Source organism: Lissotriton vulgaris, chromosome 8 (genome assembly GCF_964263255.1).
Source record: "Lissotriton vulgaris chromosome 8, aLisVul1.2, whole genome shotgun sequence".
In the NCBI taxonomy this organism is placed as follows: Eukaryota; Metazoa; Chordata; class Amphibia; order Caudata; family Salamandridae; genus Lissotriton; species Lissotriton vulgaris.
The window spans coordinates 334974482-334999873 of NC_141696.1; the positions used below are offsets into that span (position 1 = coordinate 334974482).

Consider the following 25392-nt stretch of genomic DNA (forward strand, 5'->3'; position numbering starts at 1 on the left):
TCCAAGGTCTAGTCTGAGTGTCCACACAAAACTCCACAATCACATAAGGCTCACTATAATTTTAGGCATGGGAGACACGGGGACCAATAGGGATGTCGGAGGGTACCTATGGATTCCAGTCATCGGGAGGAAAGGCGTATTATGGACCACCAGTCTGATGGTAATTTGCCACCTGCACTACTGGTGTGATCCAATTCTCTGCTCTGCACTCTGTAGGAGGGGTACTATGCTATAAAATAATGAATAAAATGTGTTTTTTCCATTATATATAGAAATAATTTTACTGCCAAAGCACATGGCAAAATATATTGAAAAGTCTTGAAAACAATTGTGATGTTCATATGCAACATTGCCTGAGAAGCGGGAGAAACAAAATATGATTTATATGCTAAATATGCAATTAAAAGTAAAAAAAAAACAGAATTTAATTTTTACAAAAATATTTATATGTGATTAATATTTTCATTGCAAGTTTTTATCACTGTAAGATGTTTCTATCTTTCTTAGATGTCAGGCAGCCAATGCCAACACTTAAACACATATTACCTAGCTGGAAGTGGTCTATTTTCATAGTGCTGTTGGTCATCGACCCGAAAATTGTGATGATGGAGATTTTCCTCACAGCCATTTCACAGACAGCCTCCAGGTACTCGTCTCGTTGCTGGACATACATGTTGTTCTCCTCCTTGGGCGATGTAATTAGCTGAAGAATGAAGAGAACATTTATTTGTGTTGAGATACTAAGTAAACTTATATCAGAGCTACAATATATGACAAGATACTATACATTAAATGATTGACTGCAATTCAGATTGACAAAGAAATGAGTTTTCAAGATCTATAAATCAATAAATCACTGAATCAATCACTGAATCAATTATACTTGCTTTATTTCAGAAATACTGCCTGTCCAAAGAAAGCAAAATGAGTTACTGAACATAAATTCATCACATAAATAATCCTGAATGATGTAAACAAAAAGAAACTCTTAAATGCACACAGAAATGTAAATCATCTCACAATAATAGTGGCAGATGGCATACATGCACATTGATCTTCGAGTCATATACTTTGCATTTCTAACTTTTACATTCTGAGGTAAGTGCATTTCTAATGCCAAATAAATCATTGATCTTATGGACCAGGAAGTTAACAAATGCAGGTCGACTTTGCCTGCATTGCTTCCTTAACAGATACATAGATTATGTTTCAGGTGGCTTGGGTTCATGTGCAGAACGTTAGAGTTACATATTGTAGTGTTGAGATCCCGATTCACTATGCAGGAGGCATAAGCGTCTGCTCTTCACCTGTACCACTGAAAATGAAGAAAATCAGCACCTTGTGATCAGCAAACACTAGGGTCCGCATGATGAGGGTCCTGGATGTTGGTATGTTAATTCCACACACCGATTTATTTAAAGGCACCTAAGCCCTGTTATGAGTTGGTTGGCACATTCCAACTCGTACATAAAACCTTGTTTAAGCACATGTTGGAATGACGAGTCAGTAGGTATTGAACGCATCCGATAATTATCGGGTACATTAAATATCTCAATCTTTGTTAAATTTCAGCGGGTCACACCTACCGAAATGTAATGTGGAAAAAACATATGGTATTTACTGCACCACACGTTGTTTGGTGTGTTAAACACCAACATCTGCATGTTATTTCCCACAAACTCATAATAGATGTTACTCGCACCTAATAAATAACGTTCCCCGTGGTATTGTTATTTATCAAGTGCAATAAATAGCACCTAAACTCATGGTCAGGGTCCAAGTGTCCAGTTAACTCCATGTGTTTTGGATTAATGGTAATTCTGGTTTTGATTGTGAGTCCACTGTGTAAGGAGGAATTGCTGGGGGAATCCGTATTACATGAATGAAGATTTTTAGAGTGCATGGATACCCTGGAACAGGGTGTCCATAATAAGCGAAGATACCGGGAGAGAAAGGAATTAAAAAGCAGATAAGAAGTTAGTTTTAAGAAGTTTTCAGAAAGATGAGTGACTATAAGGACCCTCATTGATGGGGTAATGTATTCCATGCTTTAGCCGTGATTACTGTGAAGGTACCCCTTTTGATCATTTAATTTTAAGAATAACAAGTAAAAGTGCCTTAGAAGAAAAAAGAACAGGCACGGATTATAGAAGGTAAAACCTATTTTCACGTAGGCTGTGGCATGGCTATAAACTGCTTGGTAGTAAAAGATGGGAAACAGTCAGAACAACACAGGCAGAACCATGTATGTTCCAACAACGCAATCGCTACCACGCTTGCCTTAACCATGCATATGCCTTAACCACGCATATATGTGGTTAAGGCAGTGCACGGTCTAGCTGCTGCTGGGTGGAAGCAGGAAGGATTGGGAGATGACATTGTGAGGTGACTAGGGTTGGGCCAGGTTTTGGGGGGTGAGCATAGTTTTTAAGGGTTGCGGGTAGTTTTCAGAGTTGGGGGGTCGGTTGTTTTTAGGGCTGGGGGGCCGGGCAAGTTTTTAGGGCTCGGCTTGGGGGTTCAGGTAGTTTTTAGGATTTAGGGATGGGCGGGTCGTTTTTATGGCTTAAGGGGGAGGGACATTTTTAGGATTCAGGAAGGGGGTTGCTTTTCAGGAGGAAAGGGTAAGTTTTAGTTGTTAGGGCAGGAGCTTAGGGGGCATTTTAGGGCTCAAGGTGGGGGGCCTGGTCAGGATACTTTCTAGGGCTGGGGGCAGGGTAGTTTTTAGGGCTTAGGGGGGGTCAGCAGTTTTTAAGGGGCAATGAGGAGGGTGGTAGTTTTTAGGGCTTGGGGGCAGGGGAGTTTTTAGGGTTCAGGGAAGGGGTTGGTTTCCAGGAAGGGGGCTAGTTTTAGGTCTCAAGGCGGGTAGCAGTGGTCGGGGGTAAGACTTAGCTGCTAAGTCTTATCCACATATATGTATTTGCCATACATGCCTTAACAACACTTATTTCGTTGTAAAGGCATGCATGGTAAAGGCATATGCATGGTTAAGACTTGTGTGGTTAACACTGCGTGGAACCAGCAGGCGTGGTAAACACGTGTGGTTCCGTCACACAACCGCAAATGATATTGCTTTAAAGACCCCACATTTTTGCATCGGAAGGCATTTTAAAGATTTTAAAAGGGCAGAAATCCAAGATGGATGATTCAAACTTAACACCAATATGACTGCCACATTCTAGAGACTAGAGACTTGTTGGTGCAAACCAAAACTAGAGGAAGCTTTGAATATTTTTAGAACACCTTTGGCCATAAGATCATCAATCGAAAGTTCGAAATCTCTTCCAAGCAGTGTGTTGGAGTATTGTAAGCAAATAATGGACGGCACCACAGAAAATGAATCAAATTTGTGAGACGCTTGAGAGGGAAGACGATAAACTAATCTGGATTTGATGTTGAATATGGGATTGAATCAGGTATTACATGTTAGAAATTCAGTAGACTGTACAAGAAGTGTAGTAAAAGCAGAAGTGTGAATGGATTTTTTATAATGTGATGGTGATGCCAACCTCAGGGAGATCAGGTCTATATTTATATAGTATATTGCAGCCATGGGGAATGGCTAAAGCAAGATTGACCCCTTAATGCTCCTTTAACCATATTTTTGTGAGAAACAATAAATGCAGTTGATGGTCCAGAATGAGATCAAAGTTTTTCTGTGCATATTTTAATTGAGAGCTGGTACTGAAGAGGGCACAGGAAAATTGATTTAGAGGGGGGCAGAGACTTGCACGTCTCTGGAGTAGCATCTGAGGGCCAGTGAGAAAGAATGTTGAAGTGGCAGAGTTAAAGGAGAGAGTTGCTACACTAATGAGCTGAGAGGGCTTACTGCTCAATACGGTGGGGGAAAGGGATGACAGCGGGATGGGCTGGTACTGACAATTACCAGAAATTAGGAAGTCACATGGGCAATTGTTCGCGCTATACAAGTCGCATAAATAAATAAATAAATAAATAAATAAATAAATAAATAAATTAATGATTCTACCATAAGCCTTGCTATGTCCACTAGGGCCCACCTCAAGACTAGAGCTGGTCTGAGCTAAATAAGATTTAGCCTGAGGGGATGGGGAGCATACTGTGCCCTCTTTACAGCCAGTGCATGGATAGGTGTAGGAGTACATGCCTCTGGTGAGCCAGTGGTGTGCCCACTGCACATGTCTTTTTCCTGGACCATTCATCCAGTAATTCTTCATTCTCCTCCTCCTTGTTTCCCCCAGAGATTTTAGCTGCAGCAGCCGAAATTACTGAAGGAAATATGAGTGGCCTGCCGTAACTCCAAGGGCATCCTAAATCAAGTGTTGACGCACCTAATATGTGCAGTATGACAATTGTATAGCAGTTTCACCTTCATGATGAAAGTAGGATCTATGCTGGCCCTTTCAGGCTCTGAGAAAAAGTATCTTCAACCAAAATGGTCAAACATTTTCACCCAGCGAAAGCACTACTTTAAAGAAAATCATTTTCCAAACTGGTTTGCAAGAGGAGGTGTGATAGGGTCCTCATCCTGTCCCTTGAACACTGTTCCAAAACAAAGGCTGCTTGAGATTGAGCAGTCAGGCTGTGTATGACTGCCCTTAGCATCTCTGTTAATGTTATGGCTAGTATCTAATGTTGGAGTCTAAACGCATAAATTGGATTGGCCAATAGTTGTTCCTTGGTTCAACATCAGCTCAATGGTGGCCTCTGCTTCTTTTAATACTTTACAAAGCAGTGGCACACGTTGGGTCCAGCCTTATTTTCACACATTCTAGAATGTATTTTATCATTTTGTTGTTCTAGGTATGTTGAGTAGAGTCCAGGAAAAACGTTTAGAATCTTGTCTACAGGTGGGATAGGAATAGTTGGGGAGACCAACCAAAAGACAATGACAATAGTCCAGCTCCTGAATACAAGTGGGTTAATGAGCGTTATGATAGTGTTGTCAGCGCCAAGGTAGATGTGTGCTTAATACATTGTTGTAACATAACATAACATAACATAACATAACATAACATAACATAACATAACATAACATAGCATAGCATAGCATAACATAACATAGCATAGCATAGCATAACATAACATAACATAGCATAACATAACATAACACAGCCTAACATTACATAGCCTAACATAACATAACATAACATAACATAACATAACATAACATAACATAACATAACATAACATAACATAACATAACATAACATAACATAACATAACATAACATAACATAACATAACATAACATAACATAACATAACATAACATAACATAACATACCATAACATAAAATAACATTGAATGGTATGTTTGAGCAGATCTTGCATAAGTTAAGTACTTGAAAGTGTGCTGTGGTGGCTTTACTGATGAAGAAGGCTTGGATGAGCTGGAGAGAACACTGTGTTTTTAGCAGGTGGTGAAAAATACAATACGTGTGGGGTAAAAGATGATTATGTTGGTAGGAGGGGTAACTACGGTGGAGAAGCAGAAGTAGAAGACTTCAGGTTTGGAGGAGATCAACCTGAATGACCATAGTGACATCCTGTGAAGAAATTGGTGATACGTGACAGGAGGTGAGTGTAATAGTTGAGATACATATTTGTGTGTCTCCTGTGTGGAGGTGATATATAAGAAGTTGCAGGCGGTGATGATGTCATTGAGAAGGATGGTGCCTGGTGTGAAAAGAAGATGGCCCAGGACTCCTGTAGGGCAGCTGCCTTCACCTGGGTCTTCACATATCTTCATGTCTGTTATTGATTTGTCCTTTGTTTATGTCCCCTTCCAAGAAGATCTGTGCCCCCTCAGATTGCTTTGGCAGCCTGACCTTCGTGGGGAAATAATTTTGTTTCCACTTGTGTCTCTGTTGTGACAGTTATTTTCTTCTTTATTGCTGCCTCTTTATTCAGTTTTCCACTTAAAACACCCTTTCTACTGCTCATGAAACTTTTGCCAATTGGACAGGACTAATCCTTGATGGTTTTCCATACTATTTCCACTATATTTCTGACTTTGTCTATGTCAGCTTAGCCCATACAATTTGTGGTGTTCCATATACAACTCCATGGTCTTTGTTTGGTTCATTGAACCACAGTGGCATTATAAGTGGGCAGAAAGACTGCCATCGTGTACTTGGCAGTAGCAATTATGTTTAGAGCACTTGGTAACATCACAAAAAGTCACCCTATGTATTTGCCATGCCTACAGGAGACAAATGTGTGGCCTCTGTAAGTGCATCGTAAGAATTGACAGGCATCCCTCACTATCTGTCCAACTCTTTATTATCCTACATGTTAGGACTATGAGTCAATATTCCACGTCAGGTGATTTTGATGTTGAGTAATTAAGAATTGTCATCTTTTTAATGCATTGACGACCCAAGTTGATGCTTAATGAGGCGATGTTCAGGTCTTCCATTTTGTTGGTCCCCAGTCAGCTAATTCCATTGTAATTATAATCCTATGTGCTGATTGTGGTTTGTGGCTCTTCCAAGCTGCTTCTTCCTGTTTATTCTTGTCATGAGGGCAGAGTACGGAAGGGGACAGGAGTCAAACAAGTTTGTTTTTTAGCAATGTGTTCTTTGGACTCTCTTAATTTCATTTCAAATGATTTTATTTTTGCCTCCAGGGCCATAAAAGTACAAGCGCGAATGCAACAGTACATAGTAAATAAATAAATAAAACTGTGCAATACAGCACAATCTGACCTGTGGCAATCATAGTACTTGTAAGCAGACGACAAAATGGTGAAACAGCAAATTAAAATGTCGACTTGCATGTACGGAATAACATGCTAAAAAGTATTATTAAACATTTTTGCAGCACGGTATAAAAGAAACAAGGATAGAATGAAATGAGCCACATTAAATTAAGGGGGGGGGGGAGTGGAGTGCATTTCTGCGAAGTATCCGCATAACCCCCAGAAACTTGGCAATTGGTATGGAAAGGGAAAAAACTGCAGTCCAGTCTCAAGATATGAAGGGCGGCCAAGTGGCTATGCTGGTGTACGCTCCTGCAGGTGGGAGCTAGTCAGATTCTACGTGGTTGGACATAGCTGGGGAAGCAAAGAAATCATGTGCAACACTCATTGAGGAAATACATACAGGGCACATGTCAGTGGCCCCAACGGTCCACCTCTGGGTAAAAGCTCACAGCCGGAGAGTGTCCACTCTGAATTGGAAATATAACTTCCTGTCCATCAAGACAGTCACCTGATCCTAATATGACTCATACCCTCTCAGCGGTTTGAATCCAAAGAATTCTCTAACCAGCTTGAGGGAGTCAGCCCTTCTAAGGTCGATGGCCTCTGTGGCAGCCCAGTAAAGCTCCTTCAGTGCGTTTTTTGAAGGGAACAAGTGGTGATGGCACAGTCCTGAAGGTCAGATAACCCAAGGGTGTAAAGTGGCTCTTTGATGTTGAGGAGCTAGGGTCCACGAGGGAATTGATCTGCATGCATTACGCCTCGAAGTGCTGTGGTGTAGTAAGTGAGTTCTGGGGTTGTCAGACTCCAGTATACCAAGGGGCACGACCTCACTTTAACAGAAAGGCTTCTGACACCCATGTCCAGAAAGAGTGGTGTCTTCTCCCTAGTAAATAGGTGTACTGGGGGGTGAGATGCAAGATTACATAACAATTTGTTTTCAGTATTGATAAGTTCTTCAGTGTTGGAGAATCCCCTTACTCTGCCCCGTACAAAGCTGAACCCAGAGCCATAGCCTCGTAAAGGGGGAGTGCAGGCGGGACAGGTTTAGTGTGGGAGGCCCTGCATTCTTTAAGAATTGCTCAGTGACTTGCTTAAGTTTTAGGGCAGCTTTGGAGACATGTGATTTCCAAGACATGCGCCTACTAAAGGTAATACCCAAGTAAGAGAAATAGTCCACCGTTTTAAGAGGTGCCCCCCCTATTCAACGGCCTTCTTAAAAGATTTGTGCTTTAAAACAATATATGGGGAGATCTCCGGGGGTCATGGTTTCAATGCCCCAGGAGACTTGTGTTTTTTTCTAATGTTGCTGGGGCCTCCAGAACGCCCTACTGCCCCTGCAACATTTAAAACAACATTTTGGTGATGTCCCTTCCCCATCTATAGACATGACCAATAAATATATAATTTAACAGCCCTCCGGGGATTTATGGGGCACTCCTTGAAGGAGCAGTGAATAATAGATGAGCGGCTGTGGCCACTTATTTATTATTCACTATATTTTATTTTTGTATTTTGTTTGTGGTTGTCACTTTGTTTTTCTTAAATGGGGTGCCCTGGTTCCCCTCTTGCCTTCAGTTAATTTTGCAATCCTGGGGGATGGAGTCCTAGGGGCCTATCCTGGCCCGGACAGGGGGCCCCTATCCCCTTCAATTAACCTACTGACCACGGGGGAGGGTGGTCTGTCCAGACTAATTTAATATCTTTTCTCATCCCAGATGTTTTGTTGTCCACTGTGCAAAGAGATTTTGGATTTGCTGAATATGTTATAAATGATGCATTCTATTTCCTATCATTTTAGACTGAGGCAGGTTGCTCATGGAATATTGGGCATTTGTAACTCATCGTAGTGTGGCGCCAGCAGAGAGCCCCTGCTGCAGTGTGCAGAAGTCACAGCCTCAGCCACTATGATTGAACAATGGGAGGCGATGCGAGTCTCCAAATGATTCAAAGCAGTATTTTGAGCCTTGGCTTCCGAGCGTGTTGACTTTCTGTCTCTGCAGGGAGACTGTGAAAGCCGGTTTGCCACTTCTGAAGCCCAACAGCTGGGAGCTGTGCCAGAGTCAACAGTGTGCATGTATTTCCTGGAAAGACCACATTCAGAGACACACTGCCCAGCTTAGGCGTGTGTGTGGGAACATGGAGTTTATCAGGGACTTGTGCCATTTCTTGTTTGAATCCTGCAGGGCCAGCCAGCTGCACAAAGACTTCTGCAAAACTAACCGAATGGGCCTTGTGGAAGTGAATGCTTAAAGAGAACAGCAACTCATGAGAACCTATCAGCTGCCCAGGAGAGCTGGGAACAGGGCTTCTGTAAAGGATAACACTCCTTTCCATGTCCTAGGTGAACTCTTTAACACATGTATGAAGTAATAAAGACCCTATGCTGATTTATTATTGATGATTGATGCTGCTTTTGAGGCGAGAGGTCAAGATAGAATTCATAATGGTCCTGGGAAATTTTTATAAATACTTATGCGACTATAATCTATTTCCAGTGTGGTCAATATGACTGGCTCTGAATTCAGTATAACTCATTTTAATCCCTGGTTCTTCTAAATCTGTTTATGCTCCGTTCAGTCTGGCCGGATGAGCGAAGTGAGGGAATAGCAACTATGACTCCGACTTTAAAAAAGCAGAAAATAAACAACACTGGTATATTTTTGACAACAGTGACTGGGCTTTACAGTCGTAAAGATTCACTTGGCCTGATTCTGTGACTCAGAATGTTTCATTTGGCTTGTAAATGGCCTTTCTGAGCAGCTAAATTATGCTGAAGTGCACAGATCGCCTGACGCAAGGCAGAGAGTCCATCTTCATGGACACTTTTGATGGTGTGGCCCTGATGGAGTTTTCAGTGGCCTTTGCCTATCCGTCAGTCCATCCCATATCAGAGCTAAACATGGTCACCCACCATAGGCCACATGGGGCATCTCCTGTGGTTTCTTCTGCTTGAAGGTGTCCTCACTGACGTGCTGGAACAAGGCAACTACAATATGTCTCTGCACACCCCTAATGGAGGCAGCCTATCAGGTGGGCCCAGAGGGATGCAGTATGTGCACAGCTGATCACAGAGGAGGCTACAGTGTTACTACACACAGTCTTCATCGTCAGCCACCACTTGTCTGGCTCGTTGAAACCTCCACACTTCTGGCCAAGTGGGCTTTGCACCTACTGATCAGCCTCCACCGATTCACAGTGCGTCGTAGCCGGCAGGCCCAGGCCCGGACTGGCCGTTGCGGCTCCGGGCAATCCCCCGGTGCGACGCAAGGGTGTGGGCCGGTTTTGGGCCCAGGGGGCCGTTTTTGTTACAGGGACGTTTTTTGCAGCTTAGCTTCAAAAGCGGCCCTGTAACAAAATCGGTCGAAAACCGGCCCGACAAAGAGCACGGTCGCACCCCCAGGGGGCCGGCAGAGCACTTTGCCAGGGCCAGTTTTGGTTCTCAGTCCGGCAGGGGGCAGGCCCATGGCCCAACCACCACAGTCCACACTGCCCAGAAGACAGTGCCGCCCACTACTGCCCGAACGGCTGATTGAATACTTCTGTCATCCTTGAGGAGCCGGGTAGGGTTTAGGTTGACACAAAAATGGGTCATACTATTGCGTCGAAAATGGACTACAGCTTTGTCGTGCCACTTTTGCTGGCAAGGTGCACACATATGAAGTTTATGTAAAAAATATGCAGTGGTGGAAGCGAGCAAGTATTGAGGACAGTACAAGAACGCTGGACTGGAGTCAGAGTGAAATTAGAGTTGTGAAGCTTATTGATGAAGACACGTCACATTTCTGCACATCTGTCCCTACCAGAGAAGGTTAAGATTTTAGTGAAACATTATACATAAAAAAGATTTGTTGGAAATGGAAAGAAAGTAGACAGATTCGAGCTGAACTGGCAAAATCAAGAAACTATGGGGCTTATTTAAAAGCCCCTTGCGCCACCGGTGCGTCACCTTTTTTGACGTACAGGCGGCGCATCTTGCTACCCTATATTTACAAGGACAAGTAAAGTCACCCTGCATGCAAGGTGGGTGCCATGGGTGTTGCTGTGGGTGTTCCCACGCAACACCCATGGCTTCTGTCGCATTTCCAGATTTACAAGAAATCCTAAACCTGGAAATGCAAGCAAAAAAGTGGCTTCCAGCACAGCGCTGAGTCACTTTGTTGTAAATAAGGCCCTACGTATGTTGCACGCATGAATATCATGGCCCTCATTTACAAAGAATTGGCATAGGGCAGCACTGAAAGTCTATTTCCTGCACTGCCCTACGCCAATTTAAAAGAGCAGGAATGCACCGTATTTACAAGATACAGTGCATTCCTGTTCTTTCAGCCAGCCCCAGGGCACAATTTGCAGGCGAGCACCAATACCAGCACCTTTGCACCATGGTGCAAGGGTGCCTGTATAGTTGGCATGATTGTTTTTATGCAGAAAGGGGCAGCTTCCTACACAAAATCAATCATTGGAGGCATGTTCTCATTCTATGTGTGTTACAGAATTCAGCACACATAGAGAGGAAAAATGAAACCCTTTTTCTTCATTACACCTGATCTGGGAAGGTGTAAGATTTTGATGCTGCCCTAGGTTTGCGTGATCGTGTAAATCTGGGGCAGCGTCAAAATCCATGGGTGATACATTGGAACACTCACAGCAACACCCATGTAACGCCTTCTTGACGCAGAGTAAGGAAAGGCAGCGCTTTGTGCTCCCTTGCGCTGCCTTGCCTTCCTCCATATGTATGGCGCCACGCAGCAGCGCCGCTCGCGACCCCCCTCCGCCCCGCACAGCGGGGACAAAAGACCCCACAGCGAAGGGGTTAACAACAAACAGCAGTTTGCCAGAGCTCCACCCCTGACAGCAAAAACAAGAACCCCTAAGCGAAGTACACACTGGCAGCATGCACCAGAGCTCCTGTGACGGAAACCCACACAGACAGCAAGCCCTAGGAACCCTGTGCTACAAGTAACACTGACAGCTAGCCAAAGGATGACATCAGAGAAGCAACATTAATGGTAAGTTCCGGAGCTTCTGTCATAGATGCCCATACTAACAGCAAGTAGAAAAGCTCACTTAGTAAAACTTATGCTGATAGCAAACATCAGAAAAGCAGAGAGGAAGGTCCACACTGCCAGCTAGCCTGACAGCTCATCGGGGGAACAACGTTTTCAACACAACTTTTACAACGTAGTACCTTTACGACGCAACCATTACAACGCAAGTCATTACAACGACTTGCGCTGGGGGGCGCTCTAGGATAGGGAATAGTTTTAATTTACTATCCAACACCTTCCCTACTGGAGTTGGAATAGTAAATTAAACTATTCACTATCCAGCGCCCCCCCAACGCAAGTCGTTGTAACGACTTGCATTGTAAAAGTTGCATCGTAAAGGCATGCGTTGTAAAAGCATGCGTTGTAACGACGTACATCCGCTCATCATGAGAGATCTACATAACAGCAAGACAAAACTCTTGTGTGACAGAGGTCACATTGACAGTAATCACCAGTGCTCCTGCGACAGAGGAATGACAGCAAACACCAGAGCTCCTGCGAAATATCTAGAGCATTACCTTAAATTGGCGAACAACTAGATCATTTTAAAAAGATGCATATTTATGTGATGGCGCCTCATTCCAGATAACTAAATCAAAGCTAAATAGTTAACATATCCTTGGGTGCATCTACACTTAGATAATGTTCTCCTGCTTCACATCTAAGTTAAGTGGGAAAATACCCATTCTTTACCCAGACACTTTTTTTTATAAACCGCAAGCAATTGTAGTTGCACATGGTTTATCAATGGCCTTTTTGCCCAAGCATAGATAAAAAGTATGTATAAATAAAGGACACCACCAGTGGAGTGAAGAAACTTAGAAACTGCCCTGGCAACTGCTTTTGATTGGGTATTTTCCTTCTTGAGAGAAATTGAATTGTTGGTTGAATGGGGCGTGAGGGAGGCGGCGTCCCCTGTTCAAGCAACAGCCACAATCCCTGGCTGGGCGAATCACAAAAAGTCTCTAAATTAATCTGTGCTTAAGCCTTGGTAGCTTGGCATAAAAGGCAGTCAGGCTTAACTTAGAGGCACTGTGTAAAGTATTTATGCAGCACACAAACAGTAATAAAGTGAAAACACAACACAAAAAACTCAAATTTGGAAAAATAGTGTACATGTTACTAAATTATTTGACATAAAAAAAGCAAACATCCAGTCAGTAGAACTGGAGTTATGAATTTTTAAAGTTAATTGTGAAATCTAGAGCCTAAAATATCAAAGCGCCAACAGAGGACATCTAGTTGAAAAATATGGCTGACCGTGATGGAGTGGGGGTCAGCTACAAGAAGTGGATTTGGCCCGGTTGGCGCTTACCTTCGTACTTAGAAGAATTTTCAAGAAATAAATCTTTTGAGAAGGTAAAGATCAGCGGAGCAAGGCTACAGGCAGTGTCCGACGAGAGAGAGAGTTGTTATCGGGGAGCTGCTGGATGAAGTCGTGGTTAAGATTTCTATGTTTCGACTTGGCCACTTTTTTAAAAGTTGAAAATGTCCGGCAGGACGAAGCAGGAAGCTGTAGCTGACAAGAGTTCCAGGAGGCCAGATACCCCTTTAGCAAAGAATCGCTGAACTGGATTTGCTGCTACAGAGAAGAGCCTAGCAGAAGCTGCTGTGAAGTCAGGCCGACCTACAATGCACCTTGTGTGGGTAGACAAGCATGATGGTCCCATGCTTCTCCTAGTTCTCAGACCAGTCCCAAGTTTTGGATTTTGGCTGGAGGGGCACCACCTGGGATGTTAGGACTCACTCAGACTAGATGCAGATATGGATTCAAGATCGTGGAAATGCCATGTCCTTGTGGGTCTAAACAGGAGGCAAGCAACCTATCCCTTGGAGTCACTCTGGGAGCCCTGGGCTCTGAGGGTGCAAGGAAGGCTCCAGGAAGATAAGCTGCCCTTCCAGGTGCAGCAAAGCAGTCTTGTGGAGTACACAGCAGGCCACAGCAGCAGGCAGTCCTCTGAGAGTCCTTTCGCAGGTCAAGAATGTTAACTGAAGAGTGGGTCTAAGGTTCCTATTTTTATATCTGGTAGGTTCTCTGAAGAAGGAGAAATTTCTAGCGGTTTCTCTTTGAAGTGCTTGGAATTTCTTGACTCCCCTGCCCTATCTTCCAGCTGGTTGCAGGAGCAATGCAGTGTGCCAAGCACTTTGTGTAAAAGCAGAACGCAGCCAATTGAGTTGCAAGTGGAGCTGTGCCTAACTCCATCCCCCCATCCAGCCTGCAGATGGCCCATTTAGGCACACCTACTCCGTCTATTGTGAGAGGTTCTGGGAGGATTTCACAAAGTCTAACTGCCAACAACAACCAAGCATGTGACCTAGAACAGGCTGCAGGCATCAAATGGCAGACGGCAGGAAAATACCAACTTTCTAAAAGTGAAATTTTCAAAATTGTAATTTATAATCTGCCTTTACCATTAAAAATGATTTTTATTTACAATTTCATAGATACCAAAGAAGAAATGCTTATCTGTCTCAAATCAAAAGTTAGCACTTATTACATGTGATACAGCAACCCAATGTTATCCTCTGGTACAGGTAGGCCTAACACTAGTGAAAAACTAATTTAGGAGTTCTTCAAGGCCAATACATGTAAAACTTATAAGTACATGTCCATCCTTTTAATTACAATGTACCCTGCCTTATGGGTTACTTAGGGCCTACCTTAGTGGTGACTTATATGCAATAAAAGGGGAGTTAAAGGCTTTGTTAGGGGTTTATATTGCCAAGTTCAGTTTAAAACAGCTTTCAAACTGCAATGGAAAGACTGGGACGGGTGTTAAAGGGCTACTTAAGTGGATGGTACAATAAGTGCTGCAGGCTCACTAGTAGCATTTAATTTACAGTCCATGGGTATATGGTATACCACTCTAAAAGGGACTTATATGTAAATTAACTATGCCAATCAGATGAAATCCAATTTTACCATGTTTAGAAGATGAGCACAAGCAGTGGTAAAGTGCACAGAGTCCTAAGACCAGCAAAAACAAAGTTCAGCTAAATTGGAGGGAAAGAGGCAAAACATTTGTGGGAAGACCATCCTAAGGCTAACAGGTCTAACAATTATCACGTTATCTTGCTTTGCCTTTGACGTCTTCTGCTGCTTTCTCCTGTGCGGTTGTATACGATTTTGCTTTCACCCCATTCTCTTTAAAGGTTTTACTTTCCTTTTCACATGCCTGTTCCCCTCCTAGGATAAGCCTGAAAAAGTGAAAATAAGATGGACATTATGATCCATGGAGGTTGTGGTAACCTCTGGTCTTCCCATTTTTGTCAGGTGCCCTCGAGCGCTCTACCAATTATGATAGTGTTGGCCAAAAACTGTGCTTTCTGCTTTGCCTGTTAACTAATGAAATTCTTTTGATGTTTGGTGTATCCTCTGCCATTGCTGCAAACTCAAACAAGATCCTCCCATTTTTTCTGTTCTCAACTCGCAAGAGAGAGCTTAGTGGAAGTTTCTCTTTTCTCTGCCTTGGCCTCTTTACTCACATGGGGAGTCATTGCCTTTCTCATCTAGATGTACCACAACAGTGAAAAATTTACACTTTCAAAGTGCCACTAATGTAACATAGCGTGAATGTAATAGAGACAACTTTTGTGCGATATCATGAGCTATGAATGCTCTAGATAAATTAATCCACTTAATGATCTGGGCATAATTAACCACTTGTACCAGAAAGGCATTTCTGAAATTAGACCTTTATCATTATGAAAGCATATTAGTGTACAGCCTAAAAATGGGAGAATGTAATCTGCTGCAGAGAATAGTCCAATTTAGATGTTTTATGGGCTTGGTCTGAGAGAATTGGATTTTGAAGGCAAACACTGTGTGTATTGGAGTAGTAACCTTTGTAGTAAGTAACATTGTTTCCCAGATGCGGTGACCAATGGGTTACTGAGCTCAAGGTTATACCACACTTCCTTGACTTCATTCACATTTCATAAACATCATCACTCAGAGAATAAGAGCACTGTACACAGGCAAGGGTTACATCCATATGGCCCTTGGAGGTGAGAATGTGGAAGAGGGTTTTTTATGTCTCTTATGGATCAACTCTTAATCACTCAATCAGTTATTTATAAAGAGCTGAATTACCCATGATGGTCTCAAGGTGCTGGAGTTGCTAGCTGCTGCGTGGTGATTTATTCATTCAAACAGCCAGGACTTGAGTCCTTTCCTAAATTGCCTGAGTAATGGGACAGTCCTGAGGTATAGGGGAAGGTTGTTCTGAGCTTTGGCAGCCAGTTGCGAGAAAGAGCTCTCTGGTTGGTTGGTGAAAGTTCATGTGCTTGTTGATGTATGTTGGTCCTTTGTTGTGCAGGGCTTTGTATGCATGGGTCAGCATCTTGAACTGGCATCTCTTCTGGATTGGGAGCCAGTGCAGCATCTTGAGCTGGGGTGAGATGTGGGTCCTTCTGGGGAGGTTGAGGATGAGTCTTGCCACTGAGTTGTGTATTGTCTGTAGTATCTTCAAGAGGCTTGCAGTGATTCCTACTTAGCGTGAGAGTGTGTTCCCGTAGTCCAGCCTGCTGGTGATAAGGACCTGCGTGACTGTCCTTCTGGTGTTGACTGGGAACCACCTGAAGATCTTGCAGAGCATACGTAGAGTGTAGAAGCAGGTGGATGAGACTGCGTGTACCAGTTTCTTCATAGATAGCTTGCTATCTAAGATGATGCCAAGGTTGCAGGTGTGGTCTGCCAGCGCGGGAGGTGGGCCGAGTTCTACTGGCCAACATGCGTTGTTTCATGGCAAGGTGTTGTTCCCAAAGATGAGGACTTCTGTCTTGTCCATGTTGAGCTTGAGACAGTTGTCCTTCATCCAGTTGGTGAAGTTCCTCATACATCTTTGGAAATTGACTCTGGTGGTGTAGAGGTCTTCAGACAACGAGAGGATGAGCTGGTTGTCGTCAGCATAGGCGATGTTGAGACTGTGCCATCTGACAATCTTGGCAAAGGGGGTCATGTAGGTGTTGAAGAGGGTGGGGCTGAGGGAAATCCTTGGGGGATGCTGTTGATCTTGGGGTCTGAAATGAACTGTCGGAGATTGATTCTCTGGGTTCGTCTGGAGAGGTATGAGGCGATCCATTTGAGGGCTTCTCCCTGGATTCCAATGCGGTGGAATCTGTTGGTCAGGATGTGATGGAAGACAGTGTCAAAGGTGGCTGTTAGGTCCAGGAGGATGAGGGCTGCGATTTCGCAGCGGTCCAGAACTGCCCTGATTAAATGGTGGCTGCAATCAAGGTCAATGGCAAACAAATCTACTTCATAGTCTTCCCAACTCTAGCCGTCTAATGCCTCAAATACTGTCTGCACCTCATCAAGGCCTCGATGTCCAGTTCATTAGCTAAAGCTCAACCTACCAAGACAGGTTCCTGGTATTTTGAAAGATAAAAAGCAACAGCTAGTGCAAACCTGTCTCAATGACATGCAACATGACAGCTTTGTACCCCAACTTTCACACTAGGCCAACTCACTTGGATTCGCTCTGGACACAGACTCTCAAGAAACACACTACACATAGCACAGCACCAACTCTCACCATAGAAGAAAGTAAAACTGTTCCTCCCTAAGACCCACTTAAGACCTGCTGTTTAATCCCTCAAACCTTTGATTTTGAATGCTAGTAATGCTGTGCTTCACATCCTTACAGACCTCACATTGACAACCATTAAGGGGAGGCTGCACGCTACAGCATGTTTCACCTAAAGAAATATCACGCCATCAACCCTATCTTGATGAATCAACAGTGGCTATACTTGCTGGTCCATAGCGTCTTCAAAATCAGCTACAACATTTAATAAGCCATCAAGATCAGAACCCCGCCTATCTGTCTAAAAAACCCAACATCTTTGGTGGCTTTCGGCACACTTGTAGAAGGACACCATCAGACTGGAGGTAATGTAGTGTAAAAAAAGGAAAAACAAAGCAGCAGCCCTTCTCCATCTATGCACCCAGGATCTGAAACAACATATTTGTATTCATGATGACTGCCCCGACATTGCTCCAATTTAGGAAACAGTTCAACACATACCCGTTTAAAGAACACTATGTCACAAAGCAGTAGAGCATCACGTCGGCTCCCAGAGCCCAGCTACTTCTTCGTTCCTTTGTTGACTGTATGTTTGCCTTTTGACCTGTAATGCACTCTGCAACATATTGTCCAAGTTCATGCTATACAAATGCTACATTCATAAATTCATGACACCTATAAAACACTTTGCTTCCGACATTTTGTTCAAGATCAGTGTGTATGACTGAATTTAGGTACTAAATTTCCTCTTGGGCATCTGGACGTATAAGCCTAGCTAGCCAACCTGCCTTTTTTCCATTACTGATGTCATGCCCTTCTTCTTGTGGTCTCCAAGAAAGTTTGGCTTTGTCAAATGCTCTTTTGTGATAACTCTATTCTTCTTCAAAAGTTCTCACCCTTGTTCAAAGGTAGCTTATATAATCAATGATAGAGGATATATCACTGTGTACCTTTGATTAGAGGACAATGGTGTCACAATTACACCAACCTTCCATTGGGGCCTTTTTGTGGTTAAAGCCATTGTGAATTAGCATCTTTACAAATCCAAAACTCTGATAATGCCATAGTAAATAAAACTAAAAAAACTAAGTCAGTTCCAAGAGTATTCTCTAATTTTTGACAATCCAGCCTCGTCTTTCTTCTTGATGTGTCATCATGTATAAAATTTAAACTAGTTTGTTGTACACTCTGGGAAAAGGGGCACCACTACCACACAGAATGCCCTTATTTTCCCAAACATACAAAACCCTCACTGCCATGAACCAAAGAGGAGTGCTGTTCAAGGAGCCATGGCCTCAATGCGAAACAGGTTCGCGGTCATGCCCCAAACTTTCATGGAACGCAATTGGAGGGCCATAATTTTGTATGTTTTGATATATACATGTGTGTGCATATTAATATTTTCTTTTTAGTGACAACTGCATTGCTGAAAATACTTTTCTATAGGTTTAGATTGTAAGATGGTGCGCTAAAATGCATTTTATTGCAATGCATTCGCTAGGGACTAGAAAAGAATAATCCAATGTGCGTTAGCACTATGCTTAAAACATGATCAGTTGTTGCTCTAGTTTAATAAAGTGTATTCAGATATAAAAGTACAATATAAAAAGAATGACTCTCATTATTGATTTATTTACAGGATTATATGTGTGTGCAGAATTAAAATGCTTTTAGAGTAAAATGGTAAGTTAGGGTGACTGTGGGCCTTAAGCTTACAGTTGAGACATTTAACATTGAACGTGGAAGTTGTTTTCAACGTGTGTTTCTTCTTTGCAGGTGCGGACCAAAGCATGCCTAGTTAGTGAAAGGCACACTGTATTCTTGAGATAATGAGGCAGAGAAGAACTGGCATGGTCAACTAAATTTAATGAAGAACAAAGGGAGTGCTGCCAGTGGTAGATATCTGTCGAAGGGAGGAATCAATGGACGCTTCAGAGGTGGAGACTGGAATAAAGGAGTATTATACCAGGCGCCGAGACCCTTTATGGAAAATTGGAATATCAAGTTGAAGGATGTGAGATCATGCTTCTCGAACTTTCTGTGTTCTTCTTATTAGTGGACTCACCTCGAAGTTAGTAAGATGCTTCTTAGGCTTGGAGAGGTATAGATCTCTCCTGACAATTCTAATAGTGTGACTTCATGCTATACATGATCTTTGCCTATGGAACTTCTTCAGCGGTTCAGATGCTAATGCTTTTCTTGCTTCACTGATTTAATAGGGTTTCCCTACCCTTAGTATTAGTGTAGGGTTTCATAGATTTTGTGAGTCTCTTCATGTATGGGGAGAAGGATCGAGACTGATTATTTGTTCACTCATCAAATATTATTTCACATCGTAGCTGCAGAAATCTTTATATGTTTTTTGCTATTGAGGGCCAACATTGTATGTCAGTTTAGTCTTCCTTTGAAAATACTATATGTTTATAGAATGTGTTTGCAATTGATTTATATTAGTTTGGCTTTGAGCTTGTAATAAATCTTTTTCAACTTCAAGATACAGATTCTGACTCTTAATATGTGGCCCAATTGATCACACTGTCTAAGAGATTCAAGTTTTGTCATTAACTCCTTTTCCTCTCAGGCTACAACAAAGGTCTACTGACCTGAGTACATCGGAAGGAATGGCCCAGAGTGTTCATAAAATCCAGGAGCATGGTCACATTGTGTGACCTCTAATTGTTTGCTTTGTTTGATATCATTTTTATTCAAAGTTATTTGTGTAGTCCTATCATCACCCAATGCTGAGCTCCACTATTGATGACCCTTTGTGATATCATACTTCTTCAGTTCTTGCTGTTAAGTGTATATGTTTTTTCCTTGCTCACACTGCCACTGGAACCAAGCTACACCTAAATGAAGAGGCCCAATCAGGACAAACCTGGTCTTGGGTTATTGTGTTATGTGTCAGAGAGGATCTAGCTTGAGAGTTTGGGCAAGACTGTTCCTATCAGATCAGGGTCATGCGTATGGCTGGGTCTAATCTGAGATGGCATGGTGAGCTTTAGAACATGAGTTAGAATGATACCCGAGAGATTGACAGTGGTTAGATTATTGCCAGCATTCCTCCCATCCCTTCTGTGTGTTAGATGCATTTTTTGTCTGTTAGCATGTTCAGGTGTAGGACTACAATGTTGTTCCCATGACATGGAGCACAGACAGAATATCGAGTTTTAAATGTCGACATACACAAATGTCAAGTTTGAATTATCGTAGTACAGAAATATAAACAGCAAGAATATTCTGGTCAAGAATATCAACTTGGAGTTAAGAAATATCATGTTTGGAAATATCGAAGTTATTAATATCCTTTGCAAAAATATAGTTGTTTAAAATATCAATGTTTTAATTAGTGTTATGTATTTAAAGTATGGGATCTACTGTTTTTGTATAAGAACTGCATTTGTTTTTTAACATATGTGTTATATTTTTTGAAGTTATTAATTTTATTTTAATAAAATTTTACGTTTTTTAGTTCTGTAGCAGGTTGTGGGTTGATAGGGGAATAGGGTGGGAAGTAATTTAAATATAATAAATTCATTATTATTTTTATGTATTAGTATTTATTTAATTTAGATAATATAGTGTTAATTGTGGGAATTAATTTATTATTAATTAATTGTTAATTGGTTGTTAATTACTATTACCTAATTAATTGGTAGTTATGTTAATTGTGTCTTTTTTTAGGAGTGGATTGTGGATTTATAGGAGAATAGGGTGGCAAGTAATTTAATTATGATACATTTATTAATATTTTGTATTTATTAATATTTATTCAATTTATATTTCATAGTGTTAACTGTGGGAATTAATTTATTATCAATTATTTATCAATTGGTTGTTAATTATTATTAATTAATTACTTGGAAATTATGTTAATAGTGTAATTTTTTTAGGAGCCGGTTTTGGGTTTGTAGGGTAATAGGGTGGGAAGTTATTTAATTATAATAAATGTATTAACGTTTTTTATTTATTAGTATTTATTTAATTTATATTTTATAGCGTGAATTGTGGGAATTAATATATTAATTATTATTCATTAATTGGTTGTTAATTATTATTAATTAATTAATTGGTCATTAATTCTGTTAATTGTGTCATTTTTGTAGGAGCCGGTGGTGGGGCTTATAGGGGAATAGCGTAGGAAGTAATCTATTTATAATTAATTAAATAAATGTTAATAAATGCTAATTACTTAATTACAATTTAAATATGGCAATTGTGTAATTAATTTTAGATGTAAGTTGCGGGGTTTATAGTCGTAAAGGGTGGGAAGTAAATTCTTTTAAATTAATTAATAAGTTGTTAATTGATATTAATTTATTAATGTAAAATTAGTTATGGATATTGTGTAATGATTTTTAGGTGTGGGTTGTGGCGTTTATTGGGGTAGAGGGTGGAATGTAATTTATGTTTAATTAATTAATAATTAGTTGATTATTAATATTGATTCATCAATTGATAAATATTAATGGCAATTGTTTATGTTTTTTGTGTGGGTTTCGGTTTTATAGGAGTAACGTTTGGGGAGCAAATTAATTTTTATCGGTTAACTTTTTTTTCTAATTAGTAATATTTCTTTAATTGATAATTATGTTAATTATGGAGGTAAAAATCTTTTATTTAGATGTGTGTTGGGAATTGTGTGGTGTTATAGGGTAGGAAATAAAAAGATTATATTCATGTAGTAATTCATGTTTTCGTTTATAAATAATTTCTATTGAAAAATAGTTTTTTGTTTGTAAATTATATATATTATTTTTTAAATAATCTTTCTAGCTATTTGTTAAATCTTTTTAACATTATGATCTGTTTCTATCTTTTATATTACTTAATATTTTTACATATGTTTTATTTTTATCGTTTTTTAAAATCTTATGTGTTGTTGTTGATATTTTGTTTGTTTTTATTTTTGAACTGACTCCAGAGGAAATATACATGTTTACCCCTCTGCTATCCAACACTGTCCCTATTGTTTAACTAATTAGAATGGGAATATTAATTCTTACCCCTCCGCTATCCAACACTTTCCCTAGTGTTATACAACCTGGAGTAGGAATAGTAATTTTACCCCCGTGCTATCCAACACTTTCCCTACTGTTGCACTCACTAGAGTGGGAATAGTATTATTTACCCCTCCGCTATCCAACAATTTCCCTACTGTTACACTCACTGGAGTGGGAATAGTCATTTTTACTCCTCCGCTATCCAACACTTTCCCTACTGTTGCACTCACTGGAGTGGGAATAGTAATTTTTACCCATCCGCTATCCAACATTTTCCCTTCTGTTGTACTCAACGGAGTGAGAATATAACGTTTTACCCCTCCTTTATCCAACACTTTCCCAACTGTTGCGCTCACTGGAGTGGGAATAGTAATTTTCACTCCTCCGCTATCGAACACTTACCCTACTGTTGCACTCACAGGAGTGATCACTGGAGTGAGAATAGTAAGTTTTACCCTTCCTCTATCCAACACTTTCCCTACTGTTGCACCCAATGGAGTGGGAATAGTAATTTTTACCCCTCCGCTATCCAACACTTTCCCTACTGTTTCACTAACTGGATTGGCAATAGTCATTTTTACACCTCCGCTATCCAACACTTTCCCTACTGTTGCACTCAATGGACCCCACAACATATGTACCATCTTTTGACCACTCTCCTGCCAGGATTCATATTTAAAGATTACCACATTAATGTACTATGAACTTGGCATTCCACATCTCCCAGAATGCCAGGGTACATGCAGGGCAAAGAATGTAATGAAGACCTGCTATCCTCAGTGTGTGTATGTTGTGCATCCAGAAAGATAATAAACAACGCCTGACTCTGTATCTTCTCTTACTCTGCTCTGCTCTAACACCTCCCAGGAATCTAATCTCTTAACTATATTACAGCTCTCCACTTTGCTCAGATTGTGTGCCTAACAATCTGCAGTTGTTTTCTTGATAATGTATTCTTGATGGTCAGTCACCTGGACTACACCTGAAGCCTGCGGTGCAGGTGCAAACAAGGCCCAGCAATTTATGGCAACCAACCATTTCTGAACAACCCTGATAAGATTACACACGAATGATTCTACTTAGTTTCGTTCAGGAATGGAAACATTTCATTATTTTTCCAGAAGGTTAATTAAGGTACAAAGAGTTAAGAAATGCAAAACCTTCATACATGCATCTAAGCATTTACTATTTTACTGACACAAATCTACTACAGAGTCATTACTTCTGGTCAACAACATATTTTATTTTGTAATAATATTTTGTACTCTCAATTCTGTAAATACATTTTACAAGAATACCGCAGCTAGTTAACTGCAATGAATTTGCTCTAAAAATCTGCTTTCGATTGATGCAATCGAACATGTTTGTATTACAACATTTTCCGGCCAACCATCTGCAATCCTATCTTCAAAGGTTAGGGCTGTTCACACAGTGAGTGCTGGGTTAAATCGCCAATTGGGAAAATGTGTTTATAATCTGAAGATTTTAAGACTATACATGTCTGAGGAACTGACACAACTAAAATTGAACTAGATAAAAGAGTCTATTAGAAGCAGGCATGATAGGGACAAACCCAGTTCTCTTCAAGAAAACAAAATTTACAATACTGTCACTAATATCAAATAGAGCTATTTGATCACATGATTTTCTCATAAGGAAAGTAATATTAGTATTTCTAGGTACTGTTGGCATTTCCTTGCTATTTGGGCTGGGGCGGCTCCTCCGTTAAGGCGGAGGAGTGTGGCCCCACATTTTTTTTCCAGTAGTATAAGAAAAATATAAAATGACAATAACTCAGTTATTATCATTTAATTTTTTTGCGAGGCAGCTTTGTGACTCCAAGGCGGGGCAGGGCTTACAGGCTGACTGCAGCCGAGGAATGGTTTGCCCCCACTCCCAAATGCGCAATGACTGTTTGGCCTGCCCTCTCGGGCCGCCCAAACCAGTAATGCGCACTTTCCCTCTTCTCCACCCAGGCTCATTACAGCCTGGGGGAAGAACATGCCCAGGCCCCCATGCCCCGTCTGAGCACCGAGCTACGGTGCTCTGACAAATCACAATGCTGCATTGCAGCGTTGTGATTGGCTATGGGGAGCCTGGTTGCTTCCATGTTGCTTCCTATTCCTGCCGGGGGAGGAGGAGAGATGCAACCAGGAGGAGCTGCAAGGAGGATGCGGCAAACAGGTAAGCTAAAGTATTTTTTAATTGTAAATTCCCCCCTCCCCCATCCACCGCTGCCACCCCTCCACCCTGATCGGTGTCAGCCGCTGCTGTATTTATGAAGAAAGAAGCCTAGGAAAAGAACTGAAATATCAAACAAACTCTGGTTAGGGAGTGAAAAAGGACATATTGGGAGACAATGCTTTGATGAGCAAGCTTAGGAAGATGTGTAGAAAACTGTCAAAGGAACCACTATGTGGCCACATTTTCTTTTTCTCTTCACCCTTCCAACAGGGCTTAAATGTCCTCTCAAACAGGGGAAAAGGAGGCCTGGGAGGGTCTGTTCATTAGTTGGCTCTCTGCTGGTGTTTCCAGTCTTAACCCTGAGATGATCTTAATTTAGACCCTGATTGAATATTTAACTTTTTCAGATTCTAAGGTAGATAATGGAGCACTCAAATGAGTGGTTCATAAATCCATTGGCTAAGACGAAATGTGAGAAAAAAAAGCTAGTCAGTGGTGACTGGTAAACTATAAAATAGTGTAATGTAAATATAAGTCCAAATATTTCAAGGGGTAAGTAAGTGAGTGTTGTGAGGTCGACTGGCTCTGGCAAGGGTGACTTGGGAGTGGATTCCCAACAAGAAATATTTTAAAAATATTTGGTCAAATGATGCATTTCACAGAACACTTTTAACACATAACCAGCTAAAATGCTTATGTTTTACAGTAGTTAAAAGGGGAAAGTTTTTAAATATTTCAATATTTCAAGGTCTGTCACAGTAACCAAAGCACTATTCATTTGCAGCAGCTACGCACTTATGCGTACATCACAAAACTTCCAAACACTGCTGTACTAAGGAGGAATAGTCATTTAAAATACCAGAAGTAGAGATTAAATCAGTGTATTGATATCCAGAAAGAGATTTTGTCAGTCACAATTTATATCCCAAGATAAATCACAACAGTTCTTAAT

The 25392-nt window shown here is 41.2% G+C and overlaps 1 protein-coding gene across 1 annotated transcript in view; it reads right to left on the bottom strand.

Moving 5' to 3' along the window:
- The window catches only part of CCDC80 (coiled-coil domain containing 80), a 315033-nt gene that overhangs the window by 224943 nt on the left and 64698 nt on the right, over positions 1–25392 (bottom strand). The window contains exon 3 of the mRNA XM_086934101.1: positions 547–703. Within this exon, the coding sequence (XP_086790227.1) occupies positions 547–703 (157 nt within the window). The remainder of the gene's footprint in view (positions 1–546; positions 704–25392) is intronic.